Source organism: Notechis scutatus, chromosome Z, assembly GCF_049901735.1.
Source record: "Notechis scutatus isolate UNSWTSFEM ecotype Mainland chromosome Z, rNotScu1.2, whole genome shotgun sequence".
NCBI classification, from domain to species: Eukaryota; Metazoa; Chordata; class Lepidosauria; order Squamata; family Elapidae; genus Notechis; species Notechis scutatus.
This window is the reverse complement of record NC_142025.1, coordinates 1,328,559-1,354,579: the sequence shown is the minus strand read 5'-3', so window position 1 is coordinate 1,354,579 and position 26,021 is coordinate 1,328,559. Positions and strand designations below refer to the sequence as shown.

The window sequence follows — 26,021 nt, the reverse complement described above, 5'->3', positions numbered from 1 at the left end:
GCCCCCCGCCCAAGGTCAACCACAGCCCTGATGCGGCCCTCAATGAAATGGAGTGACACCCCTGCTGTCAATTCATAATATATTTATATGGTCTTCTTAGAATTGCCAACAGAAAGGGAGGGGGGGAAGGGGTTTGAAAGAGCAGTGTGGCAGCTTGGAAATAGAAAGTGCATTCCATGAATAATTTTTCAGAGATAGTAACCAGGTGACTTGAAATTTCTGCCGTGCACAATTCTAACTGGAGCAATGTGATTGATGACTCTGGGCTATGGATGTGTCTCATTGGAGAATATGAATTGTGATGACACCTGGGGGAAACCAGGGTCAAGGGTGACAATGAATTAGGTGTCTCAGAGTCGGCTACACCCAGGCAATGCCGGACATGTTAACTCCCATAAATCCTTTTGAAGTTTTGGAAGTTTGGCTCCGAGACTCATGATTTAATTGGGGTAACTGCCAGAATCTTGACATCTATTGAAAGTGGTGAGGACACAGATAAACTGATCGAGCAGAATAAATAGATGTTCTTAAGCTTCAATAACCCAACTCTTTAGCTTTTGGTGGCTGTTAGACCATGTCTCCTCTCACCCCGGGGATGGTGGACATTACCACCCAGCGGTGGGAGGTTTGAGGAAGGGCTGCACTTCTTCACTTTGCTAAAAAAGGTTTTCCAGATCCAGGTTGTCTCTTTGACCAGGATCTAGGTCTTGAAAAGCTTCCACTGCAGAAGATGAATATACTGGCAAGCTAAGATGTCTGAGACACAACTAGGAGAAGAAATAACACTAACACTCAGGAGTAGACTGGACAAACGTTTGTCCAAGATGGTCCAAGCCTCCCGCCTCAGACAAGCGGTTGGACTTGAAGACCTCCGAGGCAGGGGTGGGATTAAACCGGTGTAACAAATCGGTTTTGGTGAGGGTGGGGTGAGCAACTAAGGGCAGGGGAGGGTGGGCAGGGCCAAATCATTGGCGCAATTACCGGTTCGTCCGAATTGGGCTAAACCGGACGGTAGAATCCCACCCCTGCTCTGAAATCCCTTCCAGCCCTGAGATTCTACGACTCTTCCCGCAAGGTGGAAGTCTCAACTTAAGAGAAGAAAGTCATTTTTCTGGACTTCCACCCAACTCAGCCGTAGATGATCATCCGAACCTCTAAATCTCCCCATGTACCCCAGAGTTCAGAAGAGATATTTAATGGCGAACGATGGAGAACACACAGAAAGTCCTCTTTCACGCAAGTGCAGGCCAACCTCGTGAACGGACCTGCCACAAAGGGTTGATCTTGAGTGTCAGGTTTCTGAAAGTAGGCTAATGGTTCTCGGGAACCTCTCCTCCCCCAGGAGATAGATAGATCCAAAGAAGGTATTTGCCATTGTGTGGGAGACAGGCAGGGCTGGGCTACGACCGATTCACCCTGGTTCGAGCGAACCGGTAGCTAATTTTATCATTTTTAATACCCGCTACAGCGAACTGGCAAATCCCACCCCTGGCCGGGCCCGTCCACCGCGCCCTGCCCCTACCTGGAGTATCCATGTGACCCATTGGGGATGCCAGATAAGTGCAGGGCCCACGTGGAGGGCGAAAAACAGGTTTCCCAAAGGCTCCGAAAGGCTGGAAACGGGCCCATTTTCGGTCTCCTAAGCCCAGGGGAGGCTGTTTTTGCCCTCCCGGAAGTTAAAGGAAGCCTCTGGGGTCCGGGGAAGAGTGAAAACACCCCAACCGGCCGTGGGGCAGGAGGCCGACTAGGCCACGCCCACCACGGGCACACCCACCCAGCAACCAGAGCAGAGAACCGGTTGCTAAAATTTTTGAAGCCCGCCCCTGGGCACAGGTATCAGGGCAACTGAGGTAGAACATATCCAGTTTTGGTGGACAACGTTAACCCGGTCAGGGAGAAAGCAATGAAGGGAGGAGATGTTGTTGTAAGATCCTCCTTCCGGAGCAGAAGACCAGAAGCCAAGAGAAGAAAACTGTAGGATGGAGAAGACAGAGAAGGCTCAGCTCCGGTTTCTCCCTAAGGACTCACCTTCCGGTTCGAGAGGCGGCTTTCCTGCAGTGGGATCCATGGGTTGGGCCAAGGTGGACTCATCGACAAACAACCTCGGAGTTTCCATCTGGAGCTTCTCCCCAAGTACAGAGCCCATCGGGTCTGCTGAAGAAAAAAAAAACCAGGGTGACCACCACAAAATCAGAGAACTTTCTCCAACGACCCAAGACAGCGTGGTCTCGAGGCCAAATTTGGGTCGGTCGCGCCCAAAGAGATGTTCTCCAAAGGCGCTGGAAGAACCGTCTCCAGAACTTCTGGGCTTCCAAGAAACCTGTCAACTCGTAAAATATTTCTATGGTCTTCTTAGAGTTTCCAACAGAAAGGGAGGAGGGGAAAGGGGTTTGAAAGAGCAGTGTGGCAGCTTGGAAACAGAAAGTGCATTCCGTGAATAGTTTTTCAGAGATAGTAACCAGGTGACTGAAGTTCCTGCAGTGCACAATTCTAAATGGAGACCATGATTGATGACTCTGGGCTATGGATGTGTCTCATTGGAGAATATGAATTACGATACACCCAGGGGGTGGGGTGGGGAAAAAATGGGTGAAGGGTGACAAGGAATGATGTGCCGCAGAGTCAGCTACACCCAGGCAGTGCCGGCATGTTAGCGCCTATAAATCCTTTGGAAGTTTTGGAAGTTTGGCTCGAGACTCGTGATTTCATTGGGGTAACTGCCGGAATCCTGACAAAACCTTTCTGAGGATTTCTACAGGGATGTTTTCCAAAGGTGTTGGAAGAACCATCTCCAGAACTTCCTGGGCTTCAAAGAAACCTTTCCGGGGATTTCTGTGGAGGACCTCAAAACCTCTTTAGCGCTAGTCCAATCCCAACACAACTGGAGAAGATCAAGAAACACCAGGAGTAGTTCAGTGGTCTTCGACATTTCTCGTAGACAACTCAAGAAGATCTTGTGCTGAACAGCAGGGCATCGGGACCAGGCAGTGGGCTGCTGGCACCGGTTCGCCCCGGTTTGCCCAAACCGGCTGCTAATTTTATCATTTATTTTATGGCCGGTTCAGCTAACCAGCAAATCCCACCCCTGGCTGGCCTTGCTCAGGAGTCTCCACACAGCACGTTTTGGATCCCAGGTAAGGAGGCTCGGGGAGAGCAAAAAACGGGCCTGCCGTAGGCTCCAGAAGGCCGGAAATGGGCCCGTTTTTGGCCTCCAGGGAGCCTCCAGAGCTCAGAGAAGCCATTTTTGCCCTCTTGGAGACTCGAGGAAAGCCTCTGGAGCCCGGGAGGGTGAAAACACCCACACCCACCCCGCCGTGGTGCAGGAGGCCAACTAGGCCACACCCACCCAGCAACCGGAACAGAGAACCGGCTGCTAAAATTTTTGAAGCCTGCCCCTGGTTGGGACACAACTCAGGAAGCCAAGGGATGATTACTGTCATGTGCTGAATCCTCTTCTGATTGGTCTCCTAAATAGGTCATGGAAGCCCTTCCCGTTGAGGTTCTCCAATCCCCCAAACTCAAAATCTATCAAGAGTGCCCCCAAAAGAGGTTCAGACTTAGAAAAGAGAGGAAGACAAGATGACAGACCATCACGGAGCTTTGATTGTCTTTTCCCCCCAACGTTCTCTTTTACCTGCAAGATCTGGAAGATGCTCTCCAGGTTGGGTTGAGGTTGGCTGACTCGGTTCCTTCTGCTGTTCTGCAGATGTGTCGAGAGGCTGCTTCTTCTCCTTCTCATCGAGATGCTCCTGCCCAGGAGGAATCTCCACAGGTTGACTGAGCAAAGGAGGAGACTTCATTTCTGGACTCAGAGAGACCTTGGTTTCTTCTACTTTCTCAGAAGGCTGGGAGGGAGAAAGCGGAGGGGTGTCAACTTTCCATGCAGGAGAAGGTGGAGGTTCGTCATCCTTCTGGACAGGAGGAGAAGGGGAAGATTTATCAGCTTTCCATGCAGGAGAAAGTAGAGGTTCGTCATCCTTCTGGACAGGAGGAGAAGGGGAAGATTTATCAACTTTCCATGCAGGAGAAGGTGGAGGTTGGTCATCCTTCTGGACAGGAGAAGGGGAAGATTTATCAACTTTCCATGCAGGAGAAGGTGGAGGTTCGTCATCCTTCTGGACAGGAGAAGGGGAAGATTTATCAGCTTTCCATGCAGGAGAAAGTAGAGGTTCGTCATCCTTCTGGACAGGAGAAGGGGAAGATTTATCAGCTTTCCATGCAGGAGAAAGTAGAGGTTTGTCATCCTTCTGGACAGGAGAAGGGGAAGATTTATCAGCTTTCCATGCAGGAGAAAGTAGAGGTTCGTCATCCTTCTGGACAGGAGGAGAAGGGGAAGATTTATCAGCTTTCCATGCAGGAGAAAGTAGAGGTTCGTCATCCTTCTGGACAGGAGGAGAAGGGGAAGATTTATCAGCTTTCCATGCAGGAGAAACTAGAGGTTCGCCATCCTTCTGGACAGGAGAAGGGGAAGATTTATCAGCTTTCCATGCAGGAGAAAGTAGAGGTTCGTCATCCTTCTGGACAGGAGAAGGGGAAGATTTATCAGCTTTCCATGCAGGAGAAAGTAGAGGTTGGTCATCCTTCTGGACAGGAGGAGAAGGGGAAGATTTATCAGCTTTCCATGCAGGAGAAAGTAGAGGTTGGTCATCCTTCTGGACAGGAGGAGAAGGGGAAGATTTATCAGCTTTCCATGCAGGAGAAAGTAGAGGTTCGTCATCCTTCTGGACAGGAGAAGGGGAAGATTTATCAGCTTTCCATGCAGGAGAAAGTAGAGGTTCGTCATCCTTCTGGACAGGAGAAGGGGAAGATTTATCAGCTTTCCATGCAGGAGAAAGTAGAGGTTCGTCATCCTTCTGGACAGGAGAAGGGGAAGATTTATCAGCTTTCCATGCAGGAGAAGGTGGAGGTTCGTCATCCTTCTGGACAGGAGGAGAAGGGGAAGATTTATCAGCTTTCCATGCAGGAGAAAGTAGAGGTTTGTCATCCTTCTGGACAGGAGAAGGGGAAGATTTATCAGCTTTCCATGCAGGAGAAGGTGGAGGTTCGTCATCCTTCTGGACAGGAGAAGGGGAAGATTTATCAGCTTTCCATGCAGGAGAAAGTAGAGGTTTGTCATCCTTCTGGACAGGAGGAGAAGGGGAAGATTTATCAGCTTTCCATGCAGGAGAAAGTAGAGGTTCGTCATCCTTCTGGACAGGAGGAGAAGGGGAAGATTTATCAGCTTTCCATGCAGGAGAAACTAGAGGTTCGTCATCCTTCTGGACAGGAGGAGAAGGGGAAGATTTATCAGCTTTCCATGCAGGAGAAAGTAGAGGTTCGTCATCCTTCTGGACAGGAGGAGAAGGGGAAGATTTATCAGCTTTCCATGCAGGAGAAGGTGGAGGTTCGTCATCCTTCTGGACAGGAGAAGGGGAAGATTTATCAGCTTTCCATGCAGGAGAAAGTAGAGGTTGGTCATCCTTCTGGACAGGAGGAGAAGGGGAAGATTTATCAGCTTTCCATGCAGGAGAAGGTGGAGGTTCGTCATCCTTCTGGACAGGAGGAGAAGGGGAAGATTTATCAGCTTTCCATGCAGGAGAAAGTAGAGGTTCGTCATCCTTCTGGACAGGAGGAGAAGGGGAAGATTTATCAGCTTTCCATGCAGGAGAAACTAGAGGTTCGCCATCCTTCTGGACAGGAGGAGAAGGGGAAGATTTATCAGCTTTCCATGCAGGAGAAACTAGAGGTTCGTCATCCTTCTGGACAGGAGGAGAAGGGGAAGATTTATCAGCTTTCCATGCAGGAGAAGGTGGAGGTTCGTCATCCTTCTGGACAGGAGGAGAAGGGGAAGATTTATCAGCTTTCCATGCAGGAGAAAGTAGAGGTTGGTCATCCTTCTGGACAGGAGGAGAAGGGGAAGATTTATCAGCTTTCCATGCAGGAGAAAGTAGAGGTTCGTCATCCTTCTGGACAGGAGGAGAAGGGGAAGATTTATCAGCTTTCCATGCAGGAGAAACTAGAGGTCTGTCATCCTTCTGGACAGGAGAAGGGGAAGATTTATCAGCTTTCCATGCAGGAGAAACTAGAGGTTCGTCATCCTTCTGGACAGGAGGAGAAGGGGAAGATTTATCAGCTTTCCATGCAGGAGAAGGTGGAGGTTCGTCATCCTTCTGGACAGGAGAAGGGGAAGATTTATCAGCTTTCCATGCAGGAGAAAGTAGAGGTTCGTCATCCTTCTGGACAGGAGAAGGGGAAGATTTATCAGCTTTCCATGCAGGAGAAAGTAGAGGTTCGTCATCCTTCTGGACAGGAGAAGGGGAAGATTTATCAGCTTTCCATGCAGGAGAAGGTGGAGGTTCGTCATCCTTCTGGACAGGAGACCACTGACTTGTCACTTCTTGCATCGGCTGGGCGAGAGCCAGCTTGCTTTGATCGATCTTCTCTACATGTTGGGTAGAAGAACCCTCCAGATCTTCTGTTTTGAAGTCGGGAAACGGACTGTCTTCTTCTCGAGGGTGAAAGGGATGTGACGGTTGGGTTTCCTCTGCTTTTTGGGTGGGAAGGTGGATCGGGTCTTCTGGATGTGGACTCAGGTTTTTGTCCTTTGGAGCTGGAAGAAACTGGCTCCCGGCTTCCGGCTTCTCCAACATGGGACAACTGTCGGCAGCGAGTACAATTATATCTTCGTCCTCTGGTTTTAATTCTTTTGAATCCGGAGTCTCCAGGAAGCCTGCTTTGCAGAAAGGAAGGAAGCAAAGCGTTGTCTTTTCTACTACAGAGCTACTCCAAAGTTCTTGGAGGCTCCACTTTACAAACTGGGGGGCAGGGGCGGGGAGGCTATCGGTTTGCACCGGTTTGGCCAAACTGGTTGCGAACCGGTACTAATTTTATGGCTGGTTTGGCGAACAGCCGAATCCAAACCCTGGCTGGCCCTACCCACCATGGACCACCCAGCAACCGGGCACAGAACTGGTTGATAAAAAAAAAAAATTTTGGAAGCCATCCCCTGTTCCAGACCATCCATGGTCACTGATGTTCCACACACACACACACACCCCACAAAGTCCTCCATCCCGTCCATTGGAGGTCCTCCAGAAATTCGGAACGAGGCATGGGGGGCGGCTGCTGTCCAGACTCGCAACCAGAAAAGGTGCATCGTCAAAGAGACAACCAAATCCCAGAGTTAGAAGGGGCCTTGGAGGTCCTCTAGCCCAACCCCCTGGCCGCCCACTGCTCAAGCAGGAGACTTGGGTGTCATTTCGGACAACCGGCTGTCCAGATCTTGATCAGGCTTGCGAACCAGGCTATCCTTACGGAAGGGAGGTTTCTAGGAAACTATGAACTGGAGTTGGGAAGGTGGTTAAGGAGGTTACTCCACACACCCAACTCCTTCCTAGCACTGATGATGTTCTCTAGTTGGGTCATGAAATGTCTGCGAGGAAATAACCACGCTCAGAGAACAACAAGGACCACCCCAGTCCTTTCCTCCTCCTCTTCCTCCTCCTCTACACAAGCCCCCCACCCACCCTCTTTTCTAGCACTGATGACATTCCCTAGTTGGGTCATGAAACGTCTGCAAAAATCAGCCAAGCTCAGAGAGCACCAAGGACCCCACAACCCATCCTTCCCCCTCATGCTCTTGCTCCTCTTCCTCCTCTCTACAAATCTCCTTCCTTCTAGCACTGATGATGTTCCCTAGTTGGGTCATGAAACATCTGCAAGAAAAGCACCCAGCTCAGAGACAAACCAGGACTCCACAATCCTCCTCCTCCCCTTCTGAAGGGGAAGGGATGGAATGAATGAATGAATGAATGAATGAATGGGCAGCTTATACTCCCTTTGGCCATTCTTTAACTCAATTTATTGATCGATTGATGAGCCCTTGGGCCATATCAAAGTGCAAAGTTCCAGGAACAAATTATTACTACTGTGTTTCCCCGAAAATAAGACCCTGTCATTCATTCATTTATATATACATATATACATATATTTATATATACATATATACAAAGGAAGAAGCAGCTGCAAGCTCACATTACTCTGAGAAGCACAGAGCCGGACACAAGCCTGAAGATGATGAATGAGACTTCATCGAAACGTTGCCTAGATACTTCCAATTTTACGTGGGAGAAAACCCGAATAACCAAAGATCCACATACAAATACCCGCGAGAACCTCAGAAAACAAACATATACATATATAATATATATAATATGTATGTATGTATGTATGTATGTATGTATGTATGTATGTATGTATGTATGGTATTCAGCTTTGTTCGGGTATTTTCCCACGTCATTGTAGTTGTGCTTTTAAAGTTGTAGCAACGTTTCGGCAGAATCTCATCTGCCATCATCAGGCTTCTGCATTGTGTTCGTCTGTGAGTCAGATTTTTACAGTTGTTTCAGTTTTAAATTTGGGGCTAGCCTACTGCTGTGCCAGAATGGTTTTTCTTCATCCTGATTGGTTGGGAGTCTTGGTCTGTGTTTATTGGTCTTGGAGTTTGCTGTGTTCTGCTTGATTGGTGTTTCTAATATCTTCTGTCTGTTTTGTGGCTTTTTTCTTTGTGTCTTGATTGGCTGGCAACATTGTGTTCCTGTATTGGAGGCTTTTAGTGCAGCTTGGCTCCGAGTAAATGGACGGCTATCATTAGTTAGGAAGCTGGGTTTCATCTGGGTGCCTGGTTGGGGTGTGTTTGAGCTGGAGGTATCAGGGGGGATCTGTTTGTGCCCAGGTGTTTGCCTGGCTTGTGGTGTGGAGATTTTTTTGCTTGTGAGTGCAGGCTTTAAAATAATTGACAGTCTGGTGGAATCATCTCTTCTATTCATGCTTTCAGGTCTTTTTTTCAATCTCTATGGCTTCTCTGATAATTCTGTGGCTGGGGTTTTCTATAGTGGCTAGGGTTTTGGTGCCATTGAAGTCGATGCTATGACCTGTGGCTTTCATGTGTTGGACTAGTGAGGAAGTGTGTTCCAGCTTTTTGACTGCATTTTTGTGTTCATCCAGGTGGGTACTTATTCTTCTATTGATCTGTCCAATGTATGTGGCTGGGCATGATGCACAGGGGACTTCGTATATGCCTTGGTTTTCCAGGTCAATTTTATCTTTGGGGTTTCTAAGGATGGCTGCTATTTTCTGGCACAGCAGTAGGCTAGCCCCAAATTTAAAACCGAAACAACTGTAAAAGTCTGACTCACAGACGAACACAAGACAGAAGCCTGATGATGGCAGATGAGATTCTGCCAAAACGTTGCTACAACTTTGAAAGCACAACTATAATGACGTGGGAAAATACCCGAACAAAGCTGAATACCATGTATGTATGTATGTATGTATGTATGTATGTATGTATGTATGTATGTGTATGTATATATATACACACACATATATTTTCCCACCAAAAAAAGGCACCAGGCCTTATTTTCAGGGGACGTCATCCACTGACTCACTTCACTTGCACGCATCGCACCCCCCGGCCTCCTTCTGAAAGTCCTCCTTCTACGGCTGGCAAGGCTTTCCTGAAGGCTTCTGCAGCTGATAGGATCGATCCAGAGCTTTCTTATCAGCTACAGAGGCCTTCCGGAAAGCCTTGCCGTCCTTGCCGGCTGCAGAAGAAATGGACTGGCAAGGCAGGTGTCGGGGTGTGCGAGGCCTGGTTACAACTGTCCAAAGATAAGGAGTAGGGCAGCTCCACCACTCCCCAATCCCCACCCTAGCTTAATTTTTACCCGTCCACTCTGGAGTGGCTGGGATCTTAATTAGGGCTTATTTGGGGGCCATAGGACTTATATTGGGCACCTGTGTAAGAATCAAGCTAGAACTTACTTTTAGGGTAGGTCGTATTTTTGGGGAAACGGGATAGGTAGGTAGGTAGAGATAGACAGACAGACAGACAGACAGACATACTGGAGATAGATATAGAGATACTGAAGATAGACAGATATAGATATATAGATAGATGTATCAGATATATATAGATAGATATACATATAGATACTGAAGATATAGTATAGATATAGATATAAATATAGATAGATACTGAAAGAAAGATAGATAGAGATAGAGATACTGAAGATAGAGATAGATAGGTATAGATCTATACATCTATAAATGTAGATAGGTATAAATGTAGATAGTACAAAGAGATATAGTATAGATCAGCGGTTGCCAACCGGTGGGCTGCAGCCCACTGGTGGGCTGTGAGAAAATGTTGGTGGGCCGCAGAGAAATCTCACCCCCAGAGCAGCCCCCACCCCCCAAAGCAATTAATCCAGGCTGCGCGGGAACACAAGGCTGCGCCACCCACATTGCCCGCGGGAACCCTCCCCGCCCACTCATTCTTTACCTGGCAAACTTGCCTGCTAAATTTCTATTTTTCCGACCATCATGTGTTCTGCTGTGCCGGGAGATTTAGATTAGCTAGGAAGCAGCAAATGGTTGGATTTCTTGCCCTCTAGCTAATCTTTAGATCTTCGGCTCTGCTTTTAAGCACAGCCGAACCTCCCTTAGGACTGAAGGTTCTATTATTCAGTGCAGACTCAGGCAGCTGATGGCAGAAAGGTAGATCTCTGAGTGAATCTGTGATTGTGCGAGCAACTCAATCTGCCTGCCTGCTTTGCCTGATTTTGGGTAAAAGTTGCTTTTTTAAAATAAAAAATTCAATATTTATATAAATATTTATAGTATTTACGTACAAGCCATGCCCAGCCCCTCACATGACCACCAAGCCACACCCACAAATTAGGCCACACCCACAGAACCGGTTAATGGTCCCTGGGATTTAAAATTATGAGTTTGGTGGTCCCTGAGATCCAAAAGATTGGCGACCCCTGGTATAGATAGATATAAATATAGATAGGGTAAAAATTGATAAAAGCAATTTAAAATGGAATTGGATCAAATATGATTTAAAATAAAATTGGAATTAAAAGATGATTTAATATATGAAATGGAAAGAAAATCCCACCTATACTTCTTCGACCTGAGGAAGTCATTTTTCCCGCAGCCCCCGGCGGCCACACGGGTGAAGGAAGAGGCTGCGTGCTCCTCATTCCACTCACCTGCTGGAAGTGTCGTGGGAGGAGGGAGCCCTGGGTCCAGTGAGGGTTCAAAGCTCATCATCTCCTCCATGGTGGGAACGGAACCCCCAAAGGCTGGAGGAACTGCAGAAGAAAGAGACAAAAAATAAGACTGACAACAACCGCAGATTATCTTCTTTGAACGTTTCGCAGGAAGAGATCGCGGGTGGAAGAAAACCCAAAACTATCAGCCAGATCCCTCCAGAAATCCATTGGCTTGAAGGGAAGAGGGGGCTCTCTGGGGTGTGAAGGGTGGGAGGGAGGGAGAGGAGAAAGGAGGGGGTGAGGAGGAGGAGAGGAAGAGGTGGGAAAGGAGGGAGGAGCAGGAAGAGGAGGAGGAAGAGGAGAAAGAAGGGGGAGGAGGAGAGGAGAGGAGAGGGAGAGGTGGAAAAGAAAAAGGAGGAAGGAGGAGGAAGAGGAGGAGGAGGAGGAGGAGGAAGAAGGGGTTGAGGAAGAGGAGGAGGAAGGAGGAGGAAGAGGAGAAAGAAGAGGAGGAGGAGAGGAAGAGGTGGAAAAGGAAAAGGAGGAAGGAGGAGGAAGAGGAGGAGGAGGAGGAGGAGAAAGAAGGGGGAGGAGGAGAGGAAGAGGAGAGGAGGAAAAGAAAAAGGAGGAAGGAGGAGGAAGAGGAGGAGGAGGAGGAAGATGAGAAAGAAGGGGTTGAGGAAGAGGAGGAGGAAGGAGGAGGAAGAGGAGAAAGAAGGGGAGGAGGAGAGGAAGAGGTGGAAAAGGAAAATGAGGAAGGAGGAGGAAGAGGAGGAGGAGGAGGAGGAGGAGGAGGAGGAGGAGAAAGAAGGGGGAGGAGGAGAGGAAGAGGTGGAAAAGGAAAATGAGGAAGGAGGAGGAAGAGGAGGAGGAGGAAGAGGAGAAAGAAGGGGTTGAGGAAGAGGAGGAGGAAGGAGCAGGAAGAGGAGAAAGAAGGGGAGGAGGAGAGGAAGAGGTGGAAAAGAAAAAGGAGGAAGGAGGAGGAAGAGGAGGAGGAGGAGAAAGAAGGGGAGGAGGAGAGGAAGAGGTGGAAAAGTAAAAGGAGGAAGGAGGAGGAGGAGGAAGAGGAGAAAGAAGGGGTTGAGGAAGAGGAGGAGGAAGGAGGAGGAAGAGGAGAAAGAAGGGGAGGAGGAGAGGAAGAGGTGGAAAAGAAAAAGGAGGAGGAGGAGGAAGAGGAGAAAGAAGGGGGAGGAGGAGAGGAAGAGGAGAGGAAGAGGTGGAAAAGGAAAAGGAGGAAGAGGAGGGGTTGAGGAAGAGGAGGAAGGAGAAAGAAGGGGGAGGAGGAGGAGGAAGAGGGAAGAGAAAGGAGGGGAGGAGGGGGAGGAAGAGAAAAAGAAGATGGAGGGACAAAGTTAAGAAGAAAAGGGGGAGGAGGAGAAAAAGGAGGATGGATGGAGATGATGGAGAAGATGGATGGAGGAAGTTAAGGAGAGAAGGAGGAGGAAGAGGAGAGGAAGAGGAATAAAAGAAGAAGGAAAGTGGAAGGTGGAAGGAGGAAAAGAAAAGAAAAGAAGGGGGTGGATGGAGAAGAGGGTTGATGGTGCAGTTCATGGCCTCTACTCAGTATGGCCAATGAGTTGGGTGGCTCCTCAGACCAAGGACCTCCCATCGTCCCACCGCAGACAACCCCACCTTCATGCACGGGGCCTTGTGGTAGGAAACCCCGCCCTTCTTCTTCTCCGCCATCTTCACTAGGTCAGCTTGGTCTTCCACGAAATCTGGTGGGACCCGTGGTTCCTTCCCACGTTCTCCGGAGAAGCCAACATCTCCAGGTGGGTTTGGAAGGACCACACCAAGACTTGTGGGCCATCGAAGGCCGGCCCACTTCCTAGTCTTCTCCCACCACTCCTATTTTGGGGAGGGGTGTCAGGAAAGGAGGATGAAGGTTGAGGAGGAGGACACGGTCCGGGCTTTCCCGTCACTCTTGGGCAGGAGGACGCAGGAAAGAGGACGACCCTGTCGTTAAGAGGAAACGCCGAGGCCTTCGGGAAGACGATCCTTGTTCAGCGGCTCCAGATTACGATGGCAAACTCCCCCCCCCCCCCAATGATAAACCCCGGCTGTTGTTCGTATGGGGAGAACGATGGCAGGCGTTGACGTCAACCACCGAAGCGATTCACTTAACGACAGCAGCAAAAGAAAGGTCTGAAAATTCACCAATGTCTCGCTTTGCGACCAATGATTGGGAGGGGGGGGGAGAACCTGAATGGTGGCCATTAAGTGGAGGGCGACTTGTATTTATTGATGTATTAAACTGAGATTTAGGAGGTTTTGAAGAAGGGATCGGACAGCAGTTTCTGGGTTCCTCAGGCAGTGGGTTGGACTAGATGACCTCCAAAGTCCCTTCCAAACTATTATTCGATTATTCAAAAAGATTGAAATTGAAAATCGTGCCCCCCCAAAAAAAGAGTCATCCTCAACTTATGACTGCAAGGGAATCTGAGCTTTCTGTTGCTAAGCGAGGCAGCTCGGTGAATTTGGACCCATTTCCATGACTTTGCCTGCCAACGTCGTTAAGCAAATTGCTGCAGCTCTTAAAGTTAGTCACCTGGCTGTTAAGCAAGGCTTCCCCCGTCATACAAGTGAAGCCCAGATGCTGCAGCCATCATAAGTACGAGTCAGTTGCCAAGCATCTGAGTTACGATCCCAGGGCTGCGATGGTCGTGTGAAAAAGAGTCCCTTTTGTTCCAGCACCGTTACAACTTCAAACGGTCACTAAACTGTTTCAACCGGTCGCTGGGGCAAAAGAGCTGGAAAACTACAGACAGTCCTCATTTTACAATGGTTCGCTTAGCGACCATTCAAAGTCTCAATGGCCTCGGGGGAAAAAGAAGAATTAGGATAGTTTTTCACTTAGCGACCATCGCAATCCCCGCAGTCACGGGTTCAAAATTCAGATAGCTTAGCAACCGATTCATATTTACGACGATCCTGGGGTCTGGCAATCCCCTTATGTGGAAGCCAGATTCACTTAACAATGGCGCTACTCACTTAACCACTGCCGTGATTCACTTAACAACAGCGGCGAAGGTCGTGAAACAGGACCAAACAACAATTAGCCAATATTTCCCTAACCGACATAAATTTTCGACTCTATTGTCGTAACTGGAGGACGATCTGGGCTTTGCGGATTTGCTAAGGTGCTAGTCCTCAAGAAGAAATCTGATTTTGTTTTTTTAAAAAAATTTCTTTTGGCAATATGGAGAAAATGGTACTTTTTTGATGCAGAAGCGGAGTCCGAACTCGCGACAGGTGACATCCGGCTCACCTTGTCAAGAAAAGAATGATTGACAGCTGTCTCACCTGGGGCTTCAAAGAAAAGGGAGGAGCCTTGTCCCTGGGTCAGGTGAGGAGTGCCCAACCAGATGTCCTCAGGAGAAGCGTCGGGTCCAGAGAATGCTAAAGGAAACACGGAGCAAGCACAAAAACCTTCATCAGACTTACACAATATAGGAGGCTCCTCACCTCGCTTAGTGACCGTTCCAAGTTACGACGGGGCCGAAACTCCCTGCCCAAAGGTGAGGAAGATGGGAGAAGAAGATGACAGAGCGAGCAGAAATTGAAATCTGTGGGATTCCGTGATGGCTAGTCCTCGGTTTATGACTTACAAGCCAAACAGCCTTCCCGTCACTAAGCCATACGCCTGCCCCGAAAATCAGACTTTGCACTGAAAACTGAGGGAGCGCTTCATGCCATCCTGGCTCCATTGGACAAGCCATTTTTCTGACGGTGGTTAAGCGACTCACCACCATGAAGTGAACTGCACAGTCGGTAAGTGAATCCGGCTTCCCAGGTTTGAGTTTTTCCTCGTCAGGAGCAGGGGATTGGATTAGATGACCTCCAAGGTCCCTTCCAACTCTTTCTTTAATTCTATGATTCTAAGCTAGTTTAGGGACGTCACTAATGGGGATCCCGTGAACCAGGATTATTCCATGCTGGTTAATCAGCGTCCAAATATGGATCAAGGCACCTCAGGGAAGGTTGAAGAGGGACGACTCGTTCTACGTTGGGTTTTTGAGGGAGGTCATAACTTGGAACGGACACTAAGCAAAGCGTTGAGTTGAAGACTGACTGAACTTTTTGGTAGACTAAAAACCCCTCTTTTCTTTGGGCATAAGTCCCCGGTCGTAAGTTACCTTGTGTCCGCGCCGTCGTAACTTGCAACAGTCACAAAGTGAACTACTTGTTACCTGTTTGGCAAAAGAGCAGGAAAAATACCGGCATTTCATGTCTGTGACCGTCCCAACTTACGATGGCACTGACAAAAGGGACTTACGACCTTTTGTCACGCTTAAAGATGGTCGTGGCATCCGTGCAGTCAACGTGATCGACATTCAGACGCTTGGCAACCAACTTGTAGTTACGACGGCTACAGACTGCCTAGGTCACACTTTTGCAACCGCCCTGACGAACAAGTCAAACCCAGTTCGCTTAACAGGGTCCTCGACTTCTGACCAAAATGGGAGGCCTACTTTTCTGTTGCTCAGTCAGACAGTTGTTAAGTGAATTTGGCCTCAGTTTACCACCTTTCTTGCAACTGGTCACAGGTAGTCCTCGCCTGACAACATTTTGTTTAGTGACCATTCACAGCTACGAGGCACCTATTTACGATGGTCATAAATATCCCCCCGGATAATGTGACCCCCTTTGCGACCTTCCGACGAGCAAAACGGGGGAAGCCAGATTCACTTAACGACCGGGTGACTAACTTATCCACAGAAGTGATTCACTGAACGACCGTGCCAAGAAAGATCGGAAAATGAGGCGAAAGGCTTCTAATGGAAAGTCTTTTCTCAAACGTGTTTCACACTTACGACTGTCGCAGCATGCTCAATGTCACGTGATCAAAATTGGCAACTGACTCATAGTTTTGACGGTTGCCGCTTGGGGGGATCAAGTGATCCCCTTTGGAAACCGCCTGAGGAGCAACGGGGAAGCTGGTTCCGCTTAATGACTGCATGACTCACTTAATGACAGCAGCGATTCGCTTTAACAGCTGGGGAAAGGAAGGTTGTAAACACGAGTCTAAGCTCACTTAACAACTGTTTCACTTAGCCATAAAAAGGACAATTCGAATCCTGTAACCCAGCATCCAAATAAAACTACAGGCAGTCCTCGACTTAAGACCGTTTGTTTAGTGACGGCTCGAAGTTTCAACGGCATGGAAAAAAGGAGACTTGGGACCAGTTTTCACACTTAATGATGGTTGCGGCCTCCCCGGAGCTGCGTGATGGAAACTCGGAGGCCTGGCAACCGACTCAGATGTATGACAAGGGTTTCGTGTGATCCAATATTAATGACCGCATGACTACCTCAACCAATGCGGGGACCCACTTAACGACCATAGCCAGAAGCTCTGGGGCTCCTTTCTCTTGAGACGTTCCGACAAGCTGGGGATGCCACATATATCTCCACACGATTCACTTAGGAATGTCTGCGATTCACTTAACGACGGGGGTCAAAAGGCACTGCCTGTCTGAAATTTGGAGTGGGGGGGAGGCTCAATGGTGGTCATAAGTCGAGGACTGCCTGTATATATATTTTTTTACTCCTTTTCAGTCCTGGGTTTACCTGCTTGGCTCTGATTCAGGGCCGGGCTGAGAAAGGACAGGGGTTCGAAATCGGCGTCCGGAGGATGAGTGAAGCCCAGAGACGGAGGTCCAGAAAACTCAGCAGTTCCATACGGACCTGGAAGAGAAGAAAACTGTGTTGGCAACAAGCTACCATTTCTTCGGCGGTGAGCACAAACAGAGATTAGAAAAGAAGTGGGGGGGGGGAAATAAGAGATTTATAGAAACCTACGGATGGAAGATACCTTGAGGCCATCCAGTCCAACCCCCTGCTCGAGGAGGAGACTCTTACAGAATAATAGAGTGGGAAGGGAGCCTGGAGGTCATCCAGTCCAGCGGTTGCCAACCGGTGGGCTGCAGCCCACTGATGGGCCGTGAGAAAATGTTGGTGGGCCGCAGAGAAATCTCACTCCCAGAGCACCCCAGGCTCCGCGGGAACACAAGTCTGTGCCACACACTTGGCCCGCGGGAACCCTCCCCGCCCACTTACTCCTAACCCAGTAAACTTGCCTGCTAAGTTGCTATTTTTCCTTTTTCCGACCATCAGCTGTTCTGCTGTGCTGGGAGATTTAGATTAGCTAGGAAGCAGGAAATGGTTAGATTTCTTGCCCTCTAGCTAATCTTTAGATCTTCAGCTCTGCTTTTAAGCACAGCCGAACCTCCCTTAGGACTGAAGGTTCTGTTATTCAGTGCAGACTCAGGCAGCTGATGGCAGAAAGGTAGATCTCTGAGTGAATCTGTGATTGTGCGAGCAACTCAATCTGCCTGCCTGCTTTGCCTGATTTTGGGTAAAAGTTGCTTTTTTAAAATAAAAAATGCAATATTTATATAAATATTTATGATATTTACATACAAGCATGCCCAGCCAATCACATGACCACCAAGCCACACCTACAAATTAGGCCATGCCCACAGAACCGGTTAGTGATCCCTGGAATTTAAAATTATGAGTTTGGTGGTCCCTGAGATCCAAAAGGTTGGCGACCCCTGCTCGAGCAAGACATCCTTACATGGAATTGTCATTGGAAGGCACCTAGGAGGTCATCCAGTCCAACTCCCTGCGGAAAGGATGTCACTCTATTTTGTTCCGCTTTCAATAATGCTGGATTCCAACACCGCCAGTCCTCAGACTTACGACCATGAGGTAGGTCAGAATGTCTGTCTCTAAGCCAGACTTAAGACCACACCTGCGATCCGAACTTCCACTGCAAAGCAAGAGGGTGGCACGTCCTGTCCTGCTCCATTGGGTGACCTGTTTTTCCCACGGTCGGTTAAGCAAGTTGCTGCGGTCATTAAGTGAATCCAGCTTCCCACGTTGAGTTTGGTTGTCAGAAGTTGGTTGGGAAGGTCACAAAGGATGACGGCATCAGCCTGAGACGCAAGAACCATGATTGTGGAGGAGGAGGAGGGAGGGGAGGAGAGAAGGGATGAGCAGGGGTTGGACTAGATGACCTCCAAGGTCATTCTATTGAATGATTTGGGTCTTCTCTCAGATTCCCACCAGGTTGTTTTTCCCCTGCAAACCTGGATACTCCACCAGCCATCGGAATAAACCCTGAACAGACATTTGAATAAAAGTAAAAAAAAATCCTGCTATTTTGATTTTGATCCACTCATCCATCCATCCATCCTCCTTTTCTTACTCCTCCCTCCCTCCTTCTCTTCCCTCCATCCATCTACCCATCCACTCATCCATCCATGTATCCTTTTCTTACTCCTCTCTGTCCTTCCTTCTTTTTCTCCTTTCCTTCCCTTCATCCACCCACCCATCCACATCCCTCCCTCCATCCTCCTTTTCTTACTCCTCCCTCCTTTTCCTTCCCTTCATCTATCCACCCATTCACTCATCCATCCATCCATCCTCCTTTTCTTACTCCTCCCTTCCTCCTTTCCTTTTCCTTTTCTTCCTTTCATCCACCCACCCATCCTCATCCTCCCTCCCTCCCTTTCTTTTCCTTTCCTTCCCTCTCCCTTCATCCATCTACCCATCCACTCATCCATCCATCCATCCTCCTTTTCTTACTCTTCTCTTCCTTCCTCCCCTTCATCCATCCATCCTCTTTTTCTTATCCCTCCCTTCCTCCTTCCTTCTTTCCCCTCTCCACCCCTTTTCCCCTCCTCCTTCCCCTTTTATTAGTTCGTGTTTATTGTTATGTCCTTTGCCAAAACTAGGCCCAGAAAATTCATTTTTAAACAAAAAAAACACCAGAAGGGAAAACGGATGGCAGCACTCCTGCAAATTAACAAGCCAGCATGCAAATTAGAAACAATTAGCCGGGAAATGGGAGACGTCCACCTAAAATTAGTTTCCCAAGCACCCGAGAATAAAAGAGGTTGTCGGGCAGAATATCCCTTCCTGGCAACCGAGGGCTGGGAGGGGAACTTCTCGGTTGGAGCAGGACAGCCAGCCTAAAACTCGAGCAGTCAACAAAACGAGGACCGCAAAATCTACCGTGGGATTCCTTCGAGCGCCAAAATATTGTCCGAAACCCATCTTGTCTTCGGAAAGGAGAAGCAGGTCAGACACGCCTTCATGGGGCGTCGGGAACATCTCTAACGGGGGGCAATCGACAGGTACGTGATTTTCCAACCTCGGAAACCGGCTTCAAAAAAATGTGGCAAGCAGTTAATCACCGGTTCACTTAAACCAGGGCAAACCAGTATCAGCCCAGCCCTGGAAATCGAGGACATGTAGTACGGTTTAAGTATGGGATACAAGAAATCACAGGTGCTCCTCGACTTATGACCAGTTGCTGAGTGACCGTTGTGGTGGGGTGGGGTGTTCTCGCGGCTCGGAGTACTGCGACTCCTTGACTTATGACCACAATTGAGCCCAACATTTCTGTTGCTAAAGGAGACTTTTGGAAGTGAATTTTTTGCCCGCTTTTTGACAACCTTCCTCCCCAACATTGTTAAGCAATTCCATGCAGTTGTTAAGTGAATCTAGCTTCCCCACACATCCACATTTGGGTCCGTTGATCATGGGGATGCTGCAACGGTCGTAAGTGTGCAAAACGGTCACAAGATACTTTTTCCTGCGCCATTGTAACGTTGAACAGCCGCTAAACAAATTGACCTTAAGTCAAGGACTACCTGAAAAGTGATGTTTCCCCGGAGAATTTTGGAAAAAGAACATGGGTTCTTTTCAGGTCTACCACCCAGACACAGTTCTCAATCATGGTTTAAACCTGGGTCTGTTGTGACTCAAAAGTGGCCCCAAAGATCAAAGGTCGGGCAACCTTCAGACAATGTGGCCTGGGGGACCCTTCTTTCAATTAGCCAGGTTAAGATGGGCTTTGACATCAAACAAACCATGATGTCAGAGGCTGCTTCCAGGTTGGTTCAGTATATCTCTCAAACGGAGACTGGAGGAGGAATCAAGCAAGCAATTAGCCTGGAATCCTTACATAGGCATAAACGGATGAACTCTGATCTGCTTTAACTGCTGTTAAAACTTCTTGTATCTGAACCGTATCTTATCCGAACCTTCTCTAAATGAATTGTTGTTAAGTCGAGGACTAATTGTCCCTTGGACAGAGCTAGGAATAAGTAATCATCGACTTACAACCATTCTTTTAGCGACCATTCAACGCTACGTCACGGGGTGGAGTGGGGGGAACCCATGACTTGGGATCGATGGTGGGATTCAACCAGTGTAACAACTGGTTTGGTGAGCGTGCGTGCGGTGTGTTTGAAAACAGCTCTAACACTCACCTTCTACCGCTGCCCCGGGAAGTAAAATAACCAGTTCTCCCGAACCGGTCTGAACCGGCTTAATCCCACCCTCTGCTTAGGACCAATCTTTTCACGCTCATGACTCTTGCAGCATCTGTACAGGCACAGGTGAAAACTTGACAACACCTGGCAAAACCGACTCATATTTACGACGGTCGCAAGTGCCCCCAGGCTTTGACCTTCGAAAGTAGCAAAAGCCAACGGACTGGCCACCCCAACGGTATGACTTAAGAACGGCAGCGATTCGCTTCACCGCTATGGCAAGCCAGGAAGTGAGTCAAGTGGGACGAAACTCCCAAGAATGGTGTCTTGCTTAGCAACAGGAAGGCTGGGCTCGAAAGGTGGCCATTCAGTCGAAGATGGCCCATCATCTGGAATCCTGACATATGGGGAAAGAAGGGGAAATTGAGCTGCCTTCAATGACCTTGAACCTTATCTGATCTGTGCCAAGGTAGAAAACAGCCAAACTGGGAAGATTCCTGCGAAATAGCCACTCGGCAATCAAGTAGAAAATTGAATAATCTCCTTTCCAACTGGCAAATAATTTGATTTGAGAATATTTCTCCCACCCCCTTCTACTCTCCCTTGCACCTTTCGAAGGCAAGAAGGGAGGTCGCTAAACGAAAAACAGGCCGTCCTCGATTTACAACCGTTCCTTTGAAATTACAGTGGGTCTAGAAAAAAAAGCGACACATGACTGTTTTTTCAAGCGAACAGCCGTCGTAGCGTCCCAATGGAACAAGAAGGTCAAATGCAGCAATGGACTCGTATCTGTGATGAAAGGCGCCCTTGTTCACAGGCCTTGCGATGGGCTAAGCCCACAGGAGAGCCAGATTCACTTAACATCTGACTCAGCGGTGGTTCGCTTAACAACGGCGGCAAGAAAAGGAGGCAAGAAGTGGACTTCACAGGTTGCTCACTTTGCCACGGGAACCGTGGCCACTACGGTGGTTGTAAGTCGAGGATTACTGGCATTTTGTCAAGACTAGGAATCCGGTTTGCTGGACAGGGCTGTTTTTTGTTTTTGTTTTAAGACACTTTTCGAACCCGACAGCTGCCCAACAATTCACCCGGATCGCTCCTGACAGCTATCCTATTATATCCACCCTGACGAAAAATGGAGCAGGAAAGCGAGCAAATGTCCTCGTTCCGACCTTCCGACAGCTTGCCTTTATCTATTCCGACCCCCCCCAAAAAAAAATTGAGACGCTGCCCTGCAGCAGGACTGGCGTCTGGCGAGACGGAGGAGAAACGTCCATGTGCGAGACTCCAAAGGAGACATTGGGAGTTTGAGATGACGGAGCGGGAAAGGGATGGATTGAGTTAGCGAGGCAAGAGAAAGAGAAGGAGAAAGAGACGGAGAAAGAGACAGAGAAAGAGACGGAGAGGGAGGGAGGGAGGGAGGGAGGGAGACTTTGCAGCTCAGGGTGGGACTTTGCTTGCGGATGTTTTGTGACCCAACTAGGGAACATCGTCAGGTCTGGAAGGGAAGGTGAGTTTGTGGAAAAGAAGGAGGAAGGAAAGGAGACGTTTACGAAATAACAGAGCTGGAAGGGACCTTTGGAGGTCATCTGGTCCAACCCACTGCTCAAATAGGAGACCTTTACAGAGTTAAAGAATAACAGAGGTGGAAGGGACTCTTGGAGGTCATCTAGCCCAGCTCCGGCTCAAGCAGGATATCTACCATGCTGGACGAGAAAGAGAAAAAAGGAGAAAAAAGGAGGGAGGGAGGGAGGAATGTGGGGTCCTTGGGGCTCTCTAAACTGGCTGGTTTCCTTGCAGACGTCTCGTGACCCAACTAGGGAACATCATCAGTGCTGGAGGAAAAGGAAAGTGGGGGAGGAGGAATGGGAGAAGGAAGAGGAAGAGAAGGCGGAAGAAGGGGGAGGAAGAGGGAAAGAAGAGAAGGAGGAAGAGGAAGGAAAGAATGAGGAGAAAAAGGAGCAGGAGCGGAGGGGGAGGGGGAGGAGGACTGTGGGGTCCTTGGGGCTGAGTTGGGGGTTTCCTTGCAGACGTCTCGTGACCCAACTAGGGAACATCATCAGTGCTGGAAGGAATTGAAGATAATCAGAGACCAATATTAAAGCACGCTGACAGGGGGATTCTAGGAGTCGAAGTCCACCCATGTTAATGTCGCTGAGGTTTATTTTATTTTTCTTAATCATTCCGGGTATTTACACCGCCAACTAAAGTCCATTTTACTCTTACACTGCCAACTAAAGTCCGATTGGTTGGCATCCAAAATAAATTTCCCTCATTTTAAATGCACTAACTCGAATTTATACTCCAAACAGCCAAATTGCAGTAGAAATTGGAACAAATCCAGCTTTTTATTCCTAAACCATCTCAAGAATTTCTCAACTAGAAGCTGCCCCCACCCCCCCCCAAAAAAACCCTAAAAATTGGGATGATCCGGATGCAAATTTTCATCCCCGCAGCCTGGAGAGGAACCTCCTTTCCAGGCAGGAGGTTGGACTAGATGACCTCCGAGGTCCCTTCCAACTCTGTCATTTCAGGATTCCACATATCCGGGGGGGTGGGCTGCTACTGGTTTGCACTGGTTTGAGCGAACCAGTTGCTGAAATTTTTTGAGCCCACCCCTACCCATATCCTGTAAAAAAACGATTAAAAGGATCAATCGATTGAGGCCATCTGTATTTCTCCTCCTCATAATTTCCCCCTTCCTGTTTTTGATCTGGGCAGCTATTTTGAGACAAGGACATTAGCCAAAAATATCCCATTTTGTGTAGCATCTGTTTAATGCACCGGCTGCACTAGGATTTTAAGGCTCAAATGCCAGCAGGATCAAGAAAGAAAAACATAAACCAGGTTTTTAGGCTGAATTTCCAGGCTGTCCTCGACTTACAGCCAAAAAAGGGAGACCCACATTTCTGTTGCCTTAAGAGAGACCATTGTTTCTTTTGCAACATTTTTTTAAACCTTCCTCAACCGCTGACGTTAAGTGAATCCCGTTCAGTTTGGAACCTGGTTCGTTCAGCGAATCCGGCTTCCCCATGATTATAACTGTCGTAAAGACGAGTCAGGTTGCCAAGCAACAGGATTTGGATCAGGAAACACTGGGGATGGTCGTACGTGTGCCAAAATGGTCCCGAGTAATTCTTTCTCTCCACTCTGGTGCCGTCGTAACTTGGAATGGTCACTAAATGAAGCATCGTAACTCGAGACCTGTATAGAGTCAAATTTGGCTCATCCCATATCCAGGGAGTCCTCAACGTACAAACACTCGGATCACGGTTTCAAAGGTTCGAAAAGGGACTTTGTGGCCAGTCCTCGCACTTAACCATCGTCGTATCACGTCGCCGGGTCATGTGATCAAAATCCCAATTGGCACAAATTAACAACTGTCACATGGTCCCCTCTCACGACCACCTTATCTGGCTTCCGACAAGTAAATTCTAGGAGTAGAGGGGATCCGGATTCATTTTAATGACGCATGATTCTCTTAATGGCGGAAGGGGCTGGCTTAACAGGGGTGGCCAAAGAGATGGTAAAATCAGGCATAAGAAGCCGCCTGGCTCAGCAAGGAAACTCAGGTTCCATACAGCGGTCGTAAGTCAAGGACTGGCTGTTAAGTCCTTGACTTATGACCGGTTGATGCAGTTCTTGGGGGAATCAACCTCCATTCCATTTTGCAGTGTCGTGCACTCACGTGATTCCATTTTACGACCCTCCCATCCCCCCCCCCCAAAAAAAACGGCACTTACATCAGTTTTTTTCCAAGTCTGGGCTCACGCATACGACCGTCATGTTCATTTAACGACCATTGCAAAACCAATCCTGAAATCGTTTTACAATTGTCCTGATGGACAACCCTCACAGGAAGTCTCCCTTAAGATCGTTTTACGAAGTGACAAAGGCAGTGCAGAAAAAAAAGAGACTTAGGACCAGTTTTCACACTTATGACCAGTCCTCACATTTACAACCAGCACAGAGGTTCCTGTGGTCACATGATCAAAATTAGGTTGCTCAGCAACAGGCATGTATCATCGCCATTTGCAATCTTCCCAGCCGGATTCTCACACGCAAAGTCATGCATTACTGACCAAGTGATTCACAAAACAACGTTATTTGCAATGTTCCCAGCTGCCTTCTGACAAGCAAAGTCAATGGAGGCAGTTGTATTCGCTTAACGACCATGTGATTCACTTAACAACCATGATTCGCTTAATGACCACAGAAGTCACCCAACAACACAATTTGCAAAATCCCTGGCCACCTTCTGACGTGCAAAGTCAATAGGGACAGCTGGATTCGCTTAATGGCCATGTGATTCACTTAATGATTGCATGATTCACCTAATGATGCCATTTGCCACGTTGCCAGCCAGCTTCGGACATGCAAAGTCAATGGAGGCAACCGGGTTGGTTTAACGACCGTGTGATTCACTTCAGGGACATGTGATTCGCTTAGTGACTGCACAATTCACTTAACAACTGCAGTCCTTCTCAGGGAATTGAACTCCCTCTTACCTGCCATGTCCATCGGCTTAAATTCGAGCAGCGACTCAAAGCCATGGCTGCCGTCATCCACCTTCCACGCGTCGTTGTGACTAAGGAATTCTTTGTATGGCATTTGTTCTTCCATGATTTTGGGGGAAGGTTCTAGAAAAGGAAAGGAAAAAAAAAAGGAAAAACTGGCAGTTCGGTTATTGATACTCAATACATTTCTTCAAAAAGCCTTAAATACAGACAGTCCTCAACTTATGACCAACGGGAGCACCAAATTCTTTTTGTTAAGTGAGAACAATTTCTTAAGGGGGAGCTCTGCCCCATTTTACGACCTTTCCTGCCACTGTTGTTCAGTGCGTCATTGCAGTCGTTAAGTGAGTCCCACAGTCGTTAAGTGAATCAGGCTTCTCCCCCCTTGACTTTCCTTGTTGGAACATCGCAAAAGGGGATAACATGACCCTAGGACGCTGCGACAGTCATAAATATGAGTCGGTTGCCAAAGGTCTCCATTCTGATCACATGACCATGGGTCGTAAGTGTGAAAAAAGTCACAAGTCCCTTTTTTCAGTGGCGTAATTTTGAATGGTCACTAAATGAATCATCGTAAGTTGAGGACGACCTCTAAACCCAAAAACTCAGAAGAAGAAGAAAAACACAAATCATGTATACATAGTCCTTGGCTTACAACGGTTCATTTAATGACTGTTTCAAAGGCATGATGGCACTGAAGAAAAAAACAGACTTTGGACCGCTTTTCACACTTACAACCATCATGCTTCCATGATCAAAATTCAGGCGCTCATATTTATGACGTTTGCAGTGTGCCAGGATCACACAATCCCCTTCCAACAAGCCAGGGGGAACCTGGATTTGCTTAACAACCTAGCGACAAACATCACAATTGCAGTGATTCGCTTAACGATGATCGGCAGAAATAGGACAAAACTCATTGGACAACTGTTTTCCTAAGCGACACATCTGGGGGTGGGGCTTAATGGTGGTTGTTAAGTCGAGGACAAACTGCACAACGTAGAGGGCAAGGATTGCAAATGGTCACTATGTGAGACAAACAGGCAGAAGACCTGGAGAACAAATCCATGAACACCAAGTAACAGATACTGTAGAAGACCTGATGGAAAAATCTTTAATTTCTGGAGCTTAAGTTAGGCTTAACCATAGTTTCAACGGGGAAACTGTGACCATCTTCG

The 26,021-nt window shown here is 48.1% G+C and overlaps 1 protein-coding gene across 1 annotated transcript in view; it reads right to left on the bottom strand.

Annotated features, from left to right (window-relative positions):
* LOC113427213 (uncharacterized) overlaps positions 1-26,021 on the bottom strand; it is a 142,447-nt gene that overhangs the window by 56,573 nt on the left and 59,853 nt on the right. Inside the window, 7 exon segments of the mRNA XM_087947292.1 lie at positions 2,029-2,154; positions 3,635-3,898; positions 4,037-6,712; positions 11,040-11,141; positions 14,343-14,438; positions 16,611-16,727; positions 24,835-24,966. Of these exon segments, the coding sequence (XP_087803418.1) occupies positions 2,029-2,154; positions 3,635-3,898; positions 4,037-6,712; positions 11,040-11,141; positions 14,343-14,438; positions 16,611-16,727; positions 24,835-24,966 (3,513 nt within the window).